General features: G+C 40.2%; 1 protein-coding gene across 1 annotated transcript in view; it reads left to right on the top strand.

Moving 5' to 3' along the window:
• CNTNAP5 (contactin associated protein family member 5) overlaps positions 1–15,018 on the top strand; it is a 991,178-nt gene extending 976,160 nt beyond the window's left edge. The window contains exons 22-24 of the mRNA XM_051848810.3: positions 5,114–5,332; positions 10,136–10,207; positions 12,817–15,018. Coding sequence (XP_051704770.3) covers positions 5,114–5,332; positions 10,136–10,207; positions 12,817–13,013 — 488 coding nt within the window. The 3' untranslated portion in view covers positions 13,014–15,018. The remainder of the gene's footprint in view (positions 1–5,113; positions 5,333–10,135; positions 10,208–12,816) is intronic.
• The last annotated feature ends 3,834 nt before the right edge of the window (positions 15,019–18,852 follow it).

Genomic DNA, 18,852 nt, shown 5'->3' with positions numbered 1-18,852 from the left:
GTTAGATAAAATGAGCAAATTCAAGAGACCTATAGTATGTCATAATGACTAGAATTAGTAACAAGATGTTAAATATTTGAAAATTGAAGAGTGTAGTTTTTCAGTGTTCTTAAACATAATGTATAAGATTGTGCACATATATGTTAGCTGGCTTGATTTAGTCATTCTACAATGTTTGAGGGTACTTCAAAAAGTTTGTGGTAGAATGGAATGAAAAGGAAATTTGTTTGGATGCAGAAGCAATTGGAGATGCATGCATATGATTTTTTTTAAAGTTTTATTTTTATTTGAAAGAGAGTCACAGAGAGAGGTAGAGCCAGAGAGAAAGGGAGAGAGAGAGAGAGAGAGAGAGAGAGAGAGAGAGAGAGAAGCCTTCCAGTCGCTGGTTCACTCCCCTAATGACTGCAACAGCCAGAGTTGAGGTGATCCAAAGCCAAAAGCCAGGAGTTTCTTCGAGGTCTCCTCCGCAGGTGCAGGGGCCCAGGCACTTGGGCCATCTTCAACTGCTTTCCCAGGTCATAGTAGAGAGCTGGGTCAGAAGTGAAGCAGCCAGGACTCGAACGGGTACCCATATGGGATGCCTGTGCTGTGGGCCAGGGCTTTAACCCACTGCACCACAGCACTGGCCCCATAAGTGATTTTATTATATGTGCATCTTTCATGAACTTGTTGAAGCCCTTCCTATACATATTTCAAAATGCCATGTGGTACTACCCAAATGTATACAATAAATAAATCGATGCACAAATCAATAAATTATTGAGTAGTATAAACTATTCATTACAGGCACAGAGCTAAGCATTGTATTTCCATTATTATACTTTTTCCACCATGATTTACATGGCAGGTTACATTTCCACTATTTTACTGTGCCCAAAACTGAAGCTTAGGCAATGGAAGTCACACTTACAGGGACATCAATCATCAGCCTAAGTATGTCTCCTTCCAACCTGCACCTTGTCAACATCCAGTGCTATTTCTATATTCAAGTTTGAGAGCAGGGAACCAAAATCTAATAAATCAGAAATTGTGTTTCAATGATATTTAAAGTGTATTAAGAGGGAGTAATTAAGTTAATCTTGAGTTAGGCATTTGAAACTGTAGTGGATTTTTTTTCTAAGATACTTGTGGTGCCTTAGGATAGTGATATATATTCTGAAGAGTAGCCTTGTTTGAATGTGACTTGAGTCAGAGTAGAATACTGGTGATTTTCGGCGATGTGGCCTTGGTTTGCTTTCCCATTCTATCAACTCCTGAGTAGTCACATTCACTGTTGTGTTTGGCTTTGATATTCATTCTCTGGCTCAGCATATACCTGCCTAACTCTTCATGACTGTATGCAATTGTAACCTAAAATGATTACAAAACACAATACAGAATTCAGTTAATTTGAGACATTCAACCAAATAATTTATATCTTTGTTAGCTCTTTTAAGGATTTATTTATTTAGTTGAAAGGCAGAGTTATACAGAAAGAGGGAGGGATCTTCCATCTACTGGTTTACTCTCCAAATGGCCACAACAGCTGGGAGTGGGAAGGCCAAAGCCAGGAGCCTCAAATTCCATCTGGGTCTCCCATGTAGGTGTCAGGGGCCAATGTACTTGGGTCACCCTTCACTGCTTTCCAAGGTGTATCAGCAGGGATCTTCATCAGAAGCAAAGCTGTTGGTACTTGAACTCATATGAGATGTCATATGGGATGCTCATATGGATGGCAACTTTGCAGGCAGCAGTTTAACAAGCTGCTCCATGATGCTGGGCCCTTTTCTAGTTCTTGTAATCTGTTTTGTTCCAGATAATTGATATAAAATTATTTTATTTTAAAAGAGTGCCGATTCACTCCTCTGAATCCAGGAGCCAGCAACTTATTCCAGGTCTCCCAGGTGGGTGGCTGGGACCCAAATATTTGATTGATTACTTGATGCCTCCCAGGTTGTGCATTAGCAAGGAGCTGGAATCAGCAGTGGAGCAAGGGTTCCAACTGAGGCATTCCAATATGAGATGTAGATGTTTCAACCAGTGTCTTAATCAATATGACAAATGACCCAATAGTCTAGTCTGTCTTTTAACTTGAGTCTCAGTTGTTTTACCTGTAAACTCTGGAGGTTAAAAACTCAGAAGAACATTTGAAGAAAATATGAATAATATTTTTAAAACAATCGCTACAGTGTCAAAGAGAACTACTCAGTGAGTGGTAAATGTTGAGTTTTTCTTACCATTTATTGTTTAGCAAGTAATTATTCCCAGCCACATGTTAGCACTATCATAGAGGGGAAAAAAAGACTTCAAGCCACCTTAATTTTCTTTCCTCTGCTTCTGTGTCAGAATCTAAGAATTCACTACATTAGCTGTCCTATTGAGAGGATTTTCTTATTCAGGGATTCTGCTTCTCTCTGTTTCCTCTCAGAAGCTCCACAAGGTCTCCATCCTTCTTAAGCAAACAGAATAAACACACTACCCTAGAGAAAAAATTTCATTCAAAATCTTTCTTCCTGGTAGAAGAGAATGCTGTTTTCATGATTTTTCCCAATGTATTTTTTCTGGTATATGGAACTTGTACCCAATAATGCGAAAATGCCATTGCCATTTTGTGCTCTTCTTGTCGTCTCTCACTTAACTCAAGTACTTCTGATCTGGGGCAGATGTTTGGCCTAGTGGTTAGCATTCTGATTAAAATACCCATGAGGCCCATTAAAGTGGTTGGGTTGATTCTCAGCTCAGGCTTCTGACTCCAGCTTCCTGCCAATGCAGACCCTGGGAAGCAGTGATGAGAGCTCAAGTAATTGGATTCCTGCCATCCACACATGAAAGACTTGGATTGACTTTCTTGCTCCCAGCATCAGCTTGGCTCAGTCCTAGCCATTGTAGAATTTAGGGAGTCATAGCAGCCCCTCTGTCTCTCTGTCTCTGACTCTCATATAAATAAATATATATAAATGAAATTTAAAATTTAAATAAAATTTAAAATCTCTAACTCTACCTCTTGCTAAGTACCGATCAGTCGCTAACATGTAGTTTGAGATGGTTTAAATGGTTTACATTATGGTGTCTCAAGTGCATGGCATCCACTTTGCTAAAGTTATTTGGCCTGGAAGACTGCAGAATAATTGTGTGGGAAGATTCAAGTGGGATGTGGAGTTTAGTGCTCTTGATAACACATAAGCATACATGATACTTTCATGAGTAAGCAACACCCTTACACTATCCCTGAAGGATATCTGTGCAAGTATTTGGAAGACAACAGCTTCTTGCACACTCAGCCTCCAGTGGACTTACATTAAAATCACTTGGGAAATACTCAGAGAATCTCAGAAATGGAGTCATAGGCAGAATTATGGCCTGAAAAGTTGTCCATAAACTAATCCCTACAACTTGCGAATGTATTAGGCTCTATGTCAAAGAGGAATGAAGGCTGCAAAGGAAATTAATGTTGACAATCAGTTGTATTCAAAAACGGTGGGGGGTTAACCCAGCAGTTAAGGTATCTATTAAGACATGGAAGCTCTGTCTGCTTCTGTGTGTGTGTGTGTGTGTGCATGTGTATGTGCACCTCTCAAATGATACAAATAAAACATCAAACAGGGGATTATACCATATTATTAGTGTGTCATCATCACAAATGTTTTTACAAGTGAAAAAGAGAAGCAGAGAAAGAATTGTAGATAGATGTGGCTATGGAATAAGGCACAGAGAACATAATGCTGCTTGCACTGAAAATAGAGAAAGGGAGTCATAACCATGGAGAGTGAATGGTTTCTAGGAGCTAGAAAAGACAAAGACATGAAGTATTACCTCCTGAGCCTCTAGAAGAACTCCAACCTCGCTGGCACCTTGATCTTAGCTCAGTGAGAACTATCTCCAGCTTCTAACCTACAGAACTGAACAATAATAAATTTGTGTCTCAAACTGTTTAAGTTTGCAGCAACTTATGACTATAGTCATGTACATTTAGTACACATGATTTCTTTCTTTTCCCTGTAAGAAGAGAGGGGTGATAAATTGGTGAAATTTAAGTGGCTTTTAATGGAAGAGGGTAAAATGAAAGCAACAATTAGAAATTGCATTATTAAGGGATATTAATTTCTAATCTTTGTCTACATTCTCATCACCTTTTTCCTTAAGGTTGCCAACATAATGTATTAGAGATCAATGGAGTGAAACTTTGACCATTTAGAGATCAAAATAAAATTATAACCTACAAAAAAAAAAATTCCTTCCTTTCCAGAAATAAGCAGATTATTTTAACAAAAATAATCTTTTGAACCATCCAGGTCCATTGAAACTATTGTACCTTAAGAAAAAATCAGGCTCACACTTTGCCATTTTATGTAATTGCGTCATATCAGTTTGTTCCAAGGACCCTTTTAAAGAGGAAGACATGAGATACTGCGTAATCATACTATAAATCGTAAAGAAAATGAGACATCTGATCTTGCTGTGAATCACAAGTGATTACATCCTCATTTTTTATGAAGATTCAAAAACTGTTTGGGGAGCTGAAATCTGGAGTAGGAAATCCATTCTAATGCTCACCAATTAGTACTATGGACAAAACCAAGCAAGTAGAAATTCTGATAGAAAAGGAATGTATTAAAGTAGTTGGCTTAAAACAGTTAACTTGATACATGATTGGAAAGACTATTATGACTTCTAATCTCTCTGTCTACCTCTCTTCTTTTCTATCCTCTTGCAATATTTTTGAGTGAAATGCTATAAAGAGAGTTGTAGTAGGCTTACAGTAATCTCCAGCATCCATAGATAAATGGTGATGAGGATAATGATACAAATTCTATGAAACTCCTAGAGTACAGCATAGATTTATTGTCTTTGTTGCAGTTCATTAAATACATGAATGAAAATTTAAAAGCTTAAAACATTTTATGTCAAAGCATAGACCACCCTAGAAGCTTTTTTATTTTTTTAAATGAAATGTGATTGATGTAGATGCTTGTGGTGGGATGGGGTTGGTGACAGGGGAAGGGAGTAGGGGAGGGGTTTCATTATTTAAAGACTAATAAGATAATTTTTGTATTGTCAGATATTATCCAAATAGGATGTGCACCATAGTTCTAAAAAAGACCTCTGGTTTTTTTTTTTTTTTTTTACATTTCAGAGAGCCTTGGATTGGATTCTGAAGTTGCTAAGGCAAACACCCTGGGTTTTCTTGGATGCCTCTCTTCAGTCCAGTATAACAACATAGCACCACTGAAGGCAGCCCTGCGTCACTTCACCACTGCTCCTGTGACTGTCCAAGGAACATTGGTAGAATCCAGCTGTGGCTCCATGGTGGATTCAGATGTCAACGCAGTGACAACTGTGCATTCTTCATCCGGTATATCCATAGAATGCCCCATTGGGCTTCCCTTATTAACAGTACTTTCACCATCTTTGAGGAACTTCTAGTTTAAAGAGTTGACTAATACTACTAAATTCCTTGATTAAACCTCTTTTAAAATCATGATTTCTTTTTGAAAAGCAGAAAATCGCACAGAACCCTCATTCATAAATCTTCTCTTGCTTACCATTCCTCAAATAGTTTTTCTATCTGTTTTAGTCACCACCATTCTGCGTTTCTTCAAATGTCTCTGATACTTGTTTTAATCAGGTAGCGTGAGGTGACAGTCTTTCAGATAACTGTCTTTTATAGAACAGCTTGCTAATAGTTTCCAAAGAAAGAGCACACACTGCACTGCCACACAGAGCTATATGAGGAAGGCACAGGATTGATCAAGAGGTAGAAGGAAAGAGGGAAAAGTGTTGCTTGGTGAGTTTGTTGTGGTTTCTATGGAAAGGAATGGGTGAGGCAGGATAGAAGAGCTTGATCAAGTTTAGGAATGGATAATAGGAATATTTTAACAAAGGGTCTATCTATAGGAACTGTCTTCAGTTATCTAATACTTAGCTCTGGGGTGTTTGGTAACAGGGGAAATGTTAGCTTGGCAGGTGCAATTTAAATAAAGGAGGTATTTGGGATATAGACTTTGGATTGACTGGTTGATATATGAAAGGTGTTTTTGCAAGCAGGGTCTTTTTCGTTGTTGTTGTTGTTGTCTCTAGGAACCAGTTTGCTCTGGTAGGGGTGTAATCCACTCCTGCTATCCTGCCAGAGCTAGAAGATGTCAAAGCATCATAAAACACAGAAAGATTTTAGAATTTAATTAATGCACTAAGTTAAAACTCAGACATAGATAGATGGTAGGTCGGAAGGTATACAGATAATAAATAAATGACAGATAGATAATGGCAATAGAGTTCTACATTCAAGTTATGCTATGCAGTTTCCTGTGTATGAATAAATAGTCTATTCAGGATTTTCTGTGGAGTTTTCTAAATACACAGAATACATGGGCTGTTTAGATTTTACTGATAATACTAATAGGTAGTATGGGGTTTTGCAGGTAGTGGTGGTGAAGGGGCTCGTCTGAGATTTTTTTGACAAACCTCCTAGGTTTCTATGCCATTGTCCTTCCCTCCCCTTGCTGCCCCTGACACACAGTAAGGACAATGGTAGTTATAGATGAAGTTGTCAAAGATTTATGAAGAACTGGGTTGTGTGTGGTGGCTTAGGGAGAGGGGTTTGCAGCATTTAGAAGGTGGACCATTATATAACTATAAATTAAAGAGTTAAAAATATTCATGGAAAATGCGTGTTATTTTTAATTTCATTTTCCATAAATTTTTTGAAGAGTCATTGTATGTGAGTAGAGGTCCACATTTCAGGTATGATTTAGTATATTTAGCAACCAGAGAAACTGCCCATGCTAAATCTCCAGATGCAGTTGTGGGAATCTAACATTTTAAAAATGGGAGATTCTTCCAAATTTTGGATATGTATTATATGAGAGAAAGACAGGTATTTAAATTGAGTCATTCTCGTTGGAAGGAAGGGAATGAAAACCAAAAGGTGGCTCTCAAGTTGTTAAAGATAATTTAAACACGTGGTGAAGACAGGAGGCACTATTGAAATGAGTGCATCACTCCCTTGTAGGTCACTCTGCCGCAGGTCTGCCTGAAGATGGATACAGGCGTGGCATTGTTTACACGTTTGCACTCATGCTACTGAAGCTTTCAGTGTATCTGATACACGTGTTTTATTCTCAGCTTTAGTAAATATTAGAGCATCATAATTAAAAAAACTGAGTTCATGCATTTCAATGTACTTCATCAAAATATTCTAGGACTGAAAAGATCTGGGCCAAAATCAAGGCTACCTCGGCTTCTAATGTTTAAAGTATTTTATTGTGAAGGGCATAATCTGAATCTTAGAGTGTGGTTAAGATTTGATTATTTCTAAGGAAGTAGGAGACGTTCTAAGAGGGCCATTGGCATAGAGATACACAAGAATGCTAAACTCTAGAGGAGAAATAACTATGGGAAATATCGTGCTTTTAGATTCTTTCCTTCTCCCCCGCTTTTTGCCTTACTCTTTCCCCTCCATGATTGTATTTCATCTCTTCTGATTTCTCATTTTCCACCTTGCCTTTGCCTGCCTGAATACCCACCCACACACATACACACAACATTTCCACTATCGCCTCATTGTGTCCACATAAGCATGGGTGTATGTATGTGTGCATGCATGCACATGTGCTACGTAATCATCTTTGCTTACAAAGACCAAGTTTTTCCACTAGAGCCACAATGTCACAGTCCAGAATATTTGCCTGTGGCCAGCTGCTTCTCTAACCACACTGTCCTCTCCAGTTGACCCCATCAGCCTCTCTCCAAGTTCCAGTTTTACAAGTCCTAGTAAAAGGTTCTCTGAATGCATTACAAACACTGGCATAAGCCGTCATATACTGCTCACTCCGTCCTGCAAGAAACATGAACCAAGCCTCCCTCATGTGTGTTTTCACATAGTGCTGTAGCAAGTATCATGAAACAAGAAAGAGTAAGAAAAGCTTTTGTCTCCTGGGCTGTGCTGTCCCCCTGGTAAGACTAGGATGAACATGCTCATGTGTGTGGATGTTGTAACAAGTTAATAATTTATAATAGGAAGCAGCATTTAGGGCAGGCATTTGACACGGACTCTAAGCCACTGTTTGGGATACTTGCATCCTACATCAAAGTGCCTGGTTATAAGTTCCAACTCAGCTTCCAATGCCATCATCCTGCTACTTGCACACCCTGAGAGACAGCAGGTGATGGCTCAAGTATTTGGGTACCTGCCACCTACATGGGGAACTTAAATTGACTTCCTGTCTCCTGACATCATCCTGGTTGAGCCCTGGCTGTTATGGGCATTCAGTGAATGAATCATCGGATTGAAGATCTTTCTCTCTATCTCTGTTTTAAATAAAATGAACATAAATAGAATTTTACAAACAGATTTATCAAGCACTTATATTGTGTCATAGTTATAAAACACATATTAACTTTTAATTCTTACAAAATCTTATGAACTATAGATGAGAAAATTTAATGACATTACAGCCCTCATGATGTCATGAAATAGAATAATCATCCATTGCCAAGTAAGTTATGAATTATAAGCAAATAAAAGAGATTGAGTTCTGCTACTACCAGGTCATCTCCAATCTCAATGTCTTCCTGGAGGTGGTAAAGCAGAATATGATAAGCCTGAATGTGGCAGTTGATAGCGGTGGTTTGGCTACTACTGTGTCATGATTGAGCTGTAGGACTCTGGACAAATTACCTGCAGGCCTCAAGCTAGTTTCTTATATTTAAGAAGATAGGCCGGCGCTGCTACTCAATAGGCTAATCCTCCGCCTGCAGTGCCGGCACACCGGGTTCTAGTCCCAGTTGGGGTGCCAGATTCTGTCCTGGTTGCCCCTCTTCCAGTCCAGCTCTCTGCTGTGGCCCGGGAGTGCAGTGGAGGATGGCCCAAGTGCTTGGGCCCTGCACCCGCATGGGAGACCAGGAGAAGCACCTGGCTCCTGGCTTCGGATCAGCACAGTGGCCGCAGTGCGCCGGCTGCAGCGGCCATTGGTGAACCAATGGTAAAGGAAGACCTTTCTCCCTGTTTCTCTCTCATTGCCCACTTTGCCTGTCAAAAAAAGAGAAGATATATATATATATATATATATATACACACACATATATATATATGTAAGAAGAAAAATATGTAAGAAGAAAAATAATACTCATGCTATAATTTCCTGAGGATCAAATGCTACAACAATAATATCGTGGCTATTTATTAAATGTGTAGTACCCATAAGATCCTTGAAATTTGACATGTATTATATATGTATGTACACATGGGTATCACTATCTGTTTTTAATACTAGTTCAATTTATTTTTTAAATAGAATTGGGGGCAGTCATTGTAGAGCAGTAGGTTAAACCACTGCTTGGTATGCATCCCATATCAGAGTACTAGTTTGAGTTCTGGCTACTCTGCTTCCAATCTAGCTTCCTTCTAATGTATCCCAGGAGACAGCACTTGATGACATGAGTGCTTGGGCCTCTGTTACCTACACGTGAGATCCTATTTTCCTGGCTTTTGGTCTGATCCAGCCCTGGCTGCTACTGACAGAGAATGAAGCAGTGGATGGACGATCAATGTTTCTGTTTTGTTCTGTCTTTCAAGTAGATGAAAATGATTAGTAAACATTAGAAAAAAAGACTTTGCTCAATGTCATCAGATCAACACGTGAAAGAATCAGGATTGAGACCCAGCTCTGTGTGCCTTTAGACTGGCTGTTTTCTTTCCTTGTAGCACATAAAATGGTGTACATGTGGGGAAGATGTGTCAAATACATTAATACACATGTAGTATAATTCTCCTCTCAAGGAGGGTTACTCTTAGGGGTCTTATTTCTCCAACATGATGGCCTCTCCTTTTATGGCATATATGCTTGAGCTGAAAATCCATTGTCATTCATAAGAACCATCCATAAAAAAGAAGAGCACTTGAGAGCACATAGACAAGGCACTGCCATTATCTAGCTCAACAACCTATCTTACCAGCTATGTAGAAGCTGATGGGATTTTGAGACTATGGGATGTAAGCAGTATATGTCAAGTACTTTTGGTTGTCTGTTTCTTTGGGTTCCTTCCAAGATGTCAACAGAACAATCAGAGAGCATCTGTTATAATCCACAGGTGTGTCATCTCCCCCCTCTCAGTGCACTGACTCAGAGTGAAATTTGATGTCTCTTCCTCTTTTTAGATCCCTTCGGGAAGGTGGATGAGCGGGAACCACTTACCAATGCAGTTCGAAGTGATTCGGCAGTCATTGGAGGTAAAACATTCAATGTTGTCAGAAGCAGGAAGCGTGCAAATGATCCTCCACTCTGGAGAAAGTTGCCTAAAGCTTTGGTACACCAAGAACCCTGCTTCCTCTGCAGCACTCCTCCCCTTACATGAACAGTCTCGTGTGCTGCGTGGTCACAGGCACTCACTTCCACGATGTCATGGGTTCTGTGGGTTGTTCTGCTTATGGTTCATCAGGTAGCTGAGCACTGAGTCAACAGCTGGGGCATTCATTTACAGACAGGCAGCCTGCATTCTGTTCATCTCATCCAGTTGTCATTTTTTTTTCCTAAAGCACAAACAAAGCGGGCCAATAAAAAAACATGGGGAAGAAGCTACATTGGCACAGACAGATGGGTATAGCTTTGCTCCTGTGGGGTTTCCTCCACCAAGTGATTTTGGTTAGATCTAATCATCAGAGAGACACCCATGGGGCTGGAGTTTCCAATCTATCCACACAGATGGTTACAGATGCAGATCTCATCCGCTCTGCTGCCTGTGCAGTTCCTGCCCACTGCCCTGCTTTTCCATCTTCTCATTGCCTGTTAGCCTGACCCTTTCTGAGTCTGCTTCAGCTAGGCTGATGCCTGTAAAAGCTTGATTTTTCTGTCTGGGTCTCTCAAAACAGAGAAACTCCCAGTCCTTGTTGAATGTAAGATGCCACCAAAAGACTAACTTCTCCATCTGAGAACAGTAACTGTAGCAGGTGCTTCAATCCTTGCCCTTTGGCAGCCTCGATGAACTGATTCACACCAGATGGAGTTCTCCTTTTAAAAGTTGGCAGTAACCACAGTAACCATTCACTTGACTTCTATTAAATGAGCCCTAGCTACTAGGCAGGCCCTATGCTAAGTTTAGGGGTACACAATAAAAGATCTGGAAACTGCTCTAATAGAATTCACAGTGTGCTGGGGAGGGGAGAGTTAACAGACAACAGGAAGCAGAAATTTGGCTGTGGGGACATGATGGTGCACCACTGTGATAACTCTAAAAAGCAAAACCATTACCTTCCCTTACAGAAGCTCTTCAAACATCTGAGCTGCATGTCTGCTCAGGGAAGAGGTTCAACTTGATTTTTGCTGGGCATCAAACAATGTGGAAGAGAATTTTGTGCCTGTTTTTCTTCCCATAATTTCTAATTTAGCAAGTAGGGGAAAGACTTCTGTGACTGCTAACATTTTGCCACATATTGATACGACTTTTTGATTCTTTTTAAGGACAGAAAAAAATTAGCCCAGCCCCAGAGGAAAATTCCTGGGAGTGTGGGCAGCCTCCAACTCTGACTATCCCATGCATTGTAAAAGTGGAAAACTGTTCCCTATTTCACCTCTTAAATCTGAAGGCCACCCATGGGAGTCACTCACAACCACTCAGTTTATTCATAGGTTTGTTATCTTGGGCAGTTTACCTTTATCTTGCTCTGTAATATTTGGAGAACATACCATATAATGACTTAGAAATACATTTGGAATATGTGAATGCATATATATTTATAATATATAAATACATAGCATATAAATTATAGAAGTATAAACATATTCTTAAAAAGCGGTGCAGTCTTCATCGCTGTTCCAGCTCTTCAAAACTTTGTGGAAAACATTCAGTCAAAATACTTAATTCTCTAAGAACTGTGTTTATGAAAATCATGTTATAGTGTGTATGAAAATGACTTTCCAGAATGGATATTTTTTAATCAATATTTACACTACCTAGGAAGAAAAACAAAGCAGCAGCAAATATAATTTACTAGGACTAAATGCTCTTATTTATTGATTACCATTGGCATCTTCCATTATTTTAATTCTGGGAAACCTACATTTGTGTTGAGACACATTCACCAACTTCCACAATTTCACTAACTCTTGCTGGTATTGCCTTTCAAATCCCAAGAACCTTCCTGAAGAAGGTGGGGATGAGACCTTGAGTTTAGTGAGGGCGACTTGCAAAATAGATCCAATAAAATCACATAACATCAAAATAAAGGAGTCTGATGTGCCTGGGCTGAAGCTTGCCACCTCCATGGACTCTGAGCGTCAGGAGTATAAAGGTGTCCCTCTCTGAGCTACCCTGTGATTAGCAGGGTGATTGGCAGTGAAGGGATTCCTTAAAGTTTTGGTGAACCTTTAATTATTAATGATGATTTTTAACAATTGTAAAACGTAGTACAAATGTACATGCAAGGAGCATGCATAGGGATGAAACATTTATATTCTAGGATGCCAAAGTATCTTCAAATACCCCATTGCAAGGTGACAAGGAAATGTGCTAATTACAAATGATGGCTACACATTCTTCAAAACAGATTTTGAAGAAAGAATTACTAAGAAATCCATTGCTAGAGCCATTTCCTACTTATAAGATGGCATTCTTAGTCCATTAAATAGCTACTTTTATTATTTAAACTGCCTTTCAACCTAGTTAGTGTGAGAGTGGAAGGTTTACAGGGATGAAGACTGAAGGCACTTCAGGAGGTCTTTCTGCTCCTGTATTTGTTTTGTTACCTTGCTTTGCTTTTCTCTCCACCATCCCTCATGCCTCCCTCTGCAGATACTGCTCTTCTCATGTTCCTCTCTGTCTCCCCTCACCCTTTCTCTGCAGGAGTCATAGCCGTTGTGATATTTGTCATCTTCTGCAGCATTGGCATCATGAGCCGCTTTCTGTATCAGCACAAGCAGTCCCATCGTACGAGCCAGATGAAGGAGAAGGAATACCCGGACAATTTGGACAGCTCCTTCAGAAATGAGATTGACTTGCAGAATACAGTGAGCGAGTGTAAACGAGAGTATTTCATCTGAAACTCTGCAGGGTCACCTAAAACTCTTTTTTTGAAGTTCTTGTTTATTATTGTTCCCCCTCCCACCTTCTCTCCTGGATGTTCATTTGGGTCATTATCTTTCTCTGAATTGTTTTCCATTTGGTTTCTGGAATCTACTTGCGTCCACCACAGCATCAATTCCCTTGACCCAGCTTAGGAGATCAGGCAGCTGCGGCTACTGCCTTCCTCTCTGACACCCGTCGTGGTGAACACGACCTCTCAGGAGACTGACATTACTGTTCTAGACAAGGAAGAGACACATGTGTGCACACATGCATATTCACTTATGTGTTCCTCAGTTGTGCAGACATTAGATCTGGCAGACTTGCTTTGAACTTGAACTCTGTGACTTAGGCTATCACAGTCATCCCTCTTCTCTTTCAAGTCCACTCGGTACTAGGGAATCCAGGGCAGCTGAAAGGTGTAAGAGAGGTTTGTTTGTGACCATTTAAGTTTCCTTACCAGAGGCAGCCCCTTACCCTAACTCTTCACTGTTATCCTCAATGACTCTTGTCCCCTGAGTATTTTCAGATGTAGGATTGCTGCTAGTAGTGGGCAATTGCTTTGCTCATTGCTGACAGCCCTCTCTTGGGGCTGCCTCTTTGGAACAGCACTCAATAGCATAAGCCTAGGGGAAGCATGGAAGTAGTAGCTTGAATCTAGGAGGTAGAAGGAAAGCTGCTAGGAAGTAGATGTTCCATAACTTCAAAATCGCCTCCTCCACTTCTGTAAGAATTGTTAGCTAGGTTATTCCTGGATTATTATATTGAGGTGAAAATATATAAACATATATAGATAAATATATATATATAAGTTGCTGCAGCATAAAGAAATTCAAATAAGAGTTGAAAATAGTATCTGGCTCTACAAAATTGCTAAACCATCCTAACTCAGTTTTAAAACAAAAATGGAAAAATAAAACTGCATGAAAGAAGAGAAATACCAGAATTCTTCCCTTCCATCCACATATTAAATATTTGGTGCACAAAGTAAATACAGGTTTGTAGGCATCACAATTTAGAACAGATGTAGTGAGTCCACTTCTGTCTGTTGAGCTGTTTTCTGAGCAATTTAGGATGCACTGAAATGTATGACATTCTGGTCACCTCTAGCTGACCACAACTTGATTCTAGAGGAGCACCTACACTCTGTAGCACACTGTATTTTCAAACATACTGAATGATGTAAGTATAAGGCCCTTACCCACACACATAGATTTTTTTGCAGACTTCTAAGTAAGTCAGCAACGAATTTCAGGCCTTTGACTCCTTTGGTGACAAAGCAGCAAAGTTATCCCTCCAAGAAGACACCTAGCATTCACGTATGAGGTGATGGTGAGAGTACTGCCAACATTGCTGTAGCAATACACCTCACTCTTGGCCCCTGGCTCTTCTTGGAGAAAAAGGAAAAGAGAAGATAACATGCTGAATATGCCAATTCAGTGATGCATAGATGTGGACCATACCTCCTTCGTCTTTGCAAGGCACATTTGATCTGGATACTATTACAGCCCTGCTGTCGGCCAGGCTTGATGGTTAGCAGATGTTCTGGCTTCTTCCTGGGGTGCCTCTGCTCTTCACCACCACCCTGCATCAGGAGGTTCACAATGACAAATTCACATGTTTCATCCAACTGCAAGCCTATCACTTTGCTTTCTGTGCCAGAGCTCATGGAATACAGATTTCATTTGGGACTCAAATATTTTTCAACTTTTTGCACTCATGTTCTCTCCTTAAAATTTTCTGCAGATTCTTACTTTATCACCCTATCATTTCCGTTCTGTCCTTTTAAATGATATCCTAGCAAATGCATTTTAAAAAAATTCTAACCAGGATACCTTTTTCCCCCTCTAGCTTTAATGAGATGAGTGATCTTTTAATAAGATGGAAGATCATGAAATACCATTTCCCTTTGCCTTTTCTTCCCCTTTCTTCAATTTTCACTTTTGCAATTTCTATTCCTATTAAAAGTCTGTATAAATCAGGCTTTGGCTTGGCTGCATGTTCCTTTGTCCCCTGAAATAAAAGCCACCTTGAAATGCAGTGGGGTTAGCCTGCAGCATCTATGCTAATGAAATGGAAGGGAAAGGAAGGTGTGAGTAATAAAACTGAAACTCTTCGGTATTCAAGTCTTGGAGAAGCAAGGACTGTATTTTTGCTTACTGGTGCTGATAGGAAAAGTGGAGGATTAGCAAAGATGACCGCACAGAGTTTGATGTTCTTATCTGTTTATAAAGGCCTGTAGAAAGTTGTATATGGGGAAGGACTTGTGGAGCTCCACCCTAGGTAATTCTGCACCATGGAATCCTCCAGTATCCTCCCTACATGGATGGACCACATAGACAAACACACTATGTCCCATAGACCAAAAGGTGCATGCCAAGAAAGCCCAGCCTTCAGATCACTGTGTGCATACAGTCTCAGGACTATGTAGAATTCTTTTTACAGGGTTGAGTTGTTTTATAACCTCAAGGAACCCTGTAATCTCCATTAGAAGTATAGAAAAAACAGTCAATCTGCATCCTGCAGAGCAAAATACAATTTCAAGTTAGAATTAAGTGCTAATTCCAGCATCGTGGCTAACTAGGCTAATCCTCCGCCTGCAGCGCCGGCACCCCAGGTTCTAGTCCCGGTTGGGGCGCCGGTTCTGTCCTGGTTGCTCCTCTTCCAGTCCAGGTCTCTGCTGTGGCCTGGGAAGGCAGTGGAGGATGGCCTAAGTGCTTGGGTCCTGCACCTGCATGGGAGACCAGGGAGAAGCACCTGGCTCCTGGCTTCGGATTCACGCCAGTCATAGCGGCCATTTGAGGGGTGAACCAACGGAAGGAAGAGCTTTCTCTCTGTCTCGCTCTCTCACTGTCTAACTCTGCCTGTTAAAAAAAGAAATAAGTGCTAATTCCAATTGTTTTTCCTTTGTGATGGCAAGAACATGATGTTATGCAATGGTTCAATTTTATGTTTCTATCTTTGAGCAATATCAAAAACCAGTGTCTGACAGCATTCTAATCCTCCCTTAACCACATTTTATTTATTTTTTAAAAAGATTTAATTTACTTCAAAGACAGGGTGACAGAGAGAGAGAGGGAGAGAGACAGAAACAGAGAGAAAGAAAGAGAAATTTCTATCCGTTGGCTGATTCGCCAAATGGCCAGAATGGACAGGTTGGGCCAAGCTGAAGTCAGGAGCCAGGAACTCCATCTGAATCTCCCATGTAGGTGGCTGGAGTCTAAGCACTTGGGCCATCTTCCTCTACTTTACCAGGTGCTTATCAGGGAACTGGATTGGAAGTGGAGCAGCCAAAATTCAAATTCACACTCCCATACGGGATGGTGGTATTACAGGTAGTAGTGGCTCAATCTTCTATGATACAACACCGGCCCCGAGTCACCTTTTATTACTAGAGTATGCGTGTTTCCTAACTTCATATTATGGCCAACTGGACCTCCATTATCTCCTCCACTTTAGCCCTCAGTCTTTATAAAAAGATCTCATGGAAAACTGTCACTTTACAGGAAAACCAAAAACACCTGTGTGGTTTCAATTTCTGAAGGAACAATTTCATTGATATCATTTCCACCAAACAAATCTATTTTTGCAAGCAGCAGCATATTTGCTTATCCTCAAATACACTTAACACTCAGTGCATCACTCATTGTGTGAACAGGCTAGATTGCCATGGCTTCCATGAGAATTCATCTGGAGAAACAGACATTTGTCATTTATCAAGATATATTTTTATGAATAGCATAGCGTCCTTTATTCATTTTCAGCTGCATACAGGAGATTTATTTTAAGGATCTTGGGAGTGATTTTTTATGAGAATGTTTGTTCTCTTTAGCAATAACACAGATGGTACTAACCCAACTTCTATCTTTTGACAGACTCATGATCGCTGTTGTATAGTAGGGGCAGGATCAGAACAAAGTCAACAGATTGCTTCCTTCTCTCTTTATTCATTGATGAAATATTTATTGAATGTCCACTACTCCACGGTTTGTGCTAGGCATCAAGTGTACAAATATAAATTACACTTTGCTCTTGCCCTTGGGCAGCTCACAGCCAGGCAGGAGAGGTATATACTGTTGTAACAGGGGGTTGCATATAGTACTAGAGAATGCAGAGCAAAGACCCTGCACAATTTTTTCTTGGGAAAGCACTTGATAGCGACTTAAAGAAACAGATGCATTCCTGGAAAATTCTTGCAATTACTTTCACCTTCAATAAGCAGCTTCATTTCTCTTCCTCAAAACAAATCTCTATCCATGCAGACAGATTTCTGCAGAAGGAGGTGGAACAATTTTTGGGGATAGCAATAGATGGTCCCTGTCTATGACTGACTTTGAGGGAGGTGGAACTTTTTCTCTACATTGATTTTCCTGTGTTGGTCATGAGATTCCAAAATGATTCCTTCCCACGTGTCAGACCTCAGGGTAGGTTTGGGATCCTGTTTGGTGAAGGAAACAACAATCTCCAGTCCTGACGCTCTCCTCTTTTCTCAGTGCTTTACCTGCCAAGTCTTAGTGACATCGCACATGTCATTGCTCCTCCAGGCATCCATAAACATGGCTTTACCTTAGCCCAGATGCTCCTTTTTCCTGGTGAACCATGTTGTCCACTTAGGAAAACCTTTGGGAAATAGATGAAGTGCATCTTTGAATAACTAACTGATTAAAAATCATTTGCCACTTATATAAGTCCTGGCCTCTGCACCCTGCTTGGATATTTCCATGCCTGAAAACCATGTATGTCACCTCTCTGTACCTAGCAAAACCACGTAGTGAGGGTTCAAGGAGAGCATCTTCTGTATGGCATTCAGGGAGACAGGAATCAGCCCTGTTGAATGCTTTATTAAGAAAAAGCCTTGGCAGTTTCCCCAACAGCTGCCCTGTCTTCCTTTGAATTCTCTCAAACACCTGTGTATTTCTGCAACTCATTCTTCCTTAAGCTGAAGGCTTGGACATGGTTAGTCCTTAGTCATCTTACAAATCATGTGTAGAATAAATAAATAAATAGGCCTTGTTGTTCCTGTGGATGGGAAAGGAAGTTAATGGAAGAAGGTACAGGCAAACTCAAAATGTTTAGAATATGTGGAGGATAACTAAGTGCTATTTCATGTCTCTCATGCAGTTTGAAAATGTTTTCTTTAAAAGACACATAGTGTAATTGAATTACTTCTGCAGTCTGTTCCTGAGACTTTCTTAACTTCCATTCCCATTCCCGCACTCGCACTCACCCTTTTCATTGTTAAACCATTGCATTTACAGATTTTGCTGTACCTAGTTCTCAGTTCTGCATTCACAAGTTGCAAATAGTTGGACAACTTAAAGGGGAAAAAGTATAACCCACATCTACACATGCACACACTTTGTAAAAATAGGGCTGTCATTCAACCTTTCTGCAGGAAGTTCTCTGTACGTATCTTTTGGTAGGGAGAGAAAAACATTCCCTTTTGTGTTGACAATTAGTTGATTTTTTCATATAAGAGTTTAACAATGAACTGGTTTTTTTTAAGTGATGTTTTTCTCTTATTTTGCACTAAGGTACACTGAGGAAGAACAGAAAAGCACATTTTCTAGTGAAATATTGTACTTTGTAAACTAGTTGTCTTTTGTAATGTTTGTAGTCTACAAAGTGGCTGAGCAGATTTGAGAAAAGGTTTAATACAAAAGCTGGTTTTGGATTTTGATCACTCTTGCTGGGGACACATTGAGGAGGAAGAGGGGATTCGTGGCAACTATTGGTGGCTGCTGGTGTGGAAAGCAAGGTCATGGGCTCCTGTGTGAATCAGGAGTGGCAGATCTTCCATCATCCTGGCTCCTAACT

This window comes from Oryctolagus cuniculus, chromosome 3, assembly GCF_051225735.1.
Source record: "Oryctolagus cuniculus isolate XC-2025 breed Fujian yellow rabbit chromosome 3, ASM5122573v1, whole genome shotgun sequence".
NCBI lineage: Eukaryota > Metazoa > Chordata > Mammalia > Lagomorpha > Leporidae > Oryctolagus > Oryctolagus cuniculus.
The sequence above is the reverse complement of the archived record's forward strand: the minus strand, read 5'-3'. Positions and strand labels throughout refer to the sequence as shown.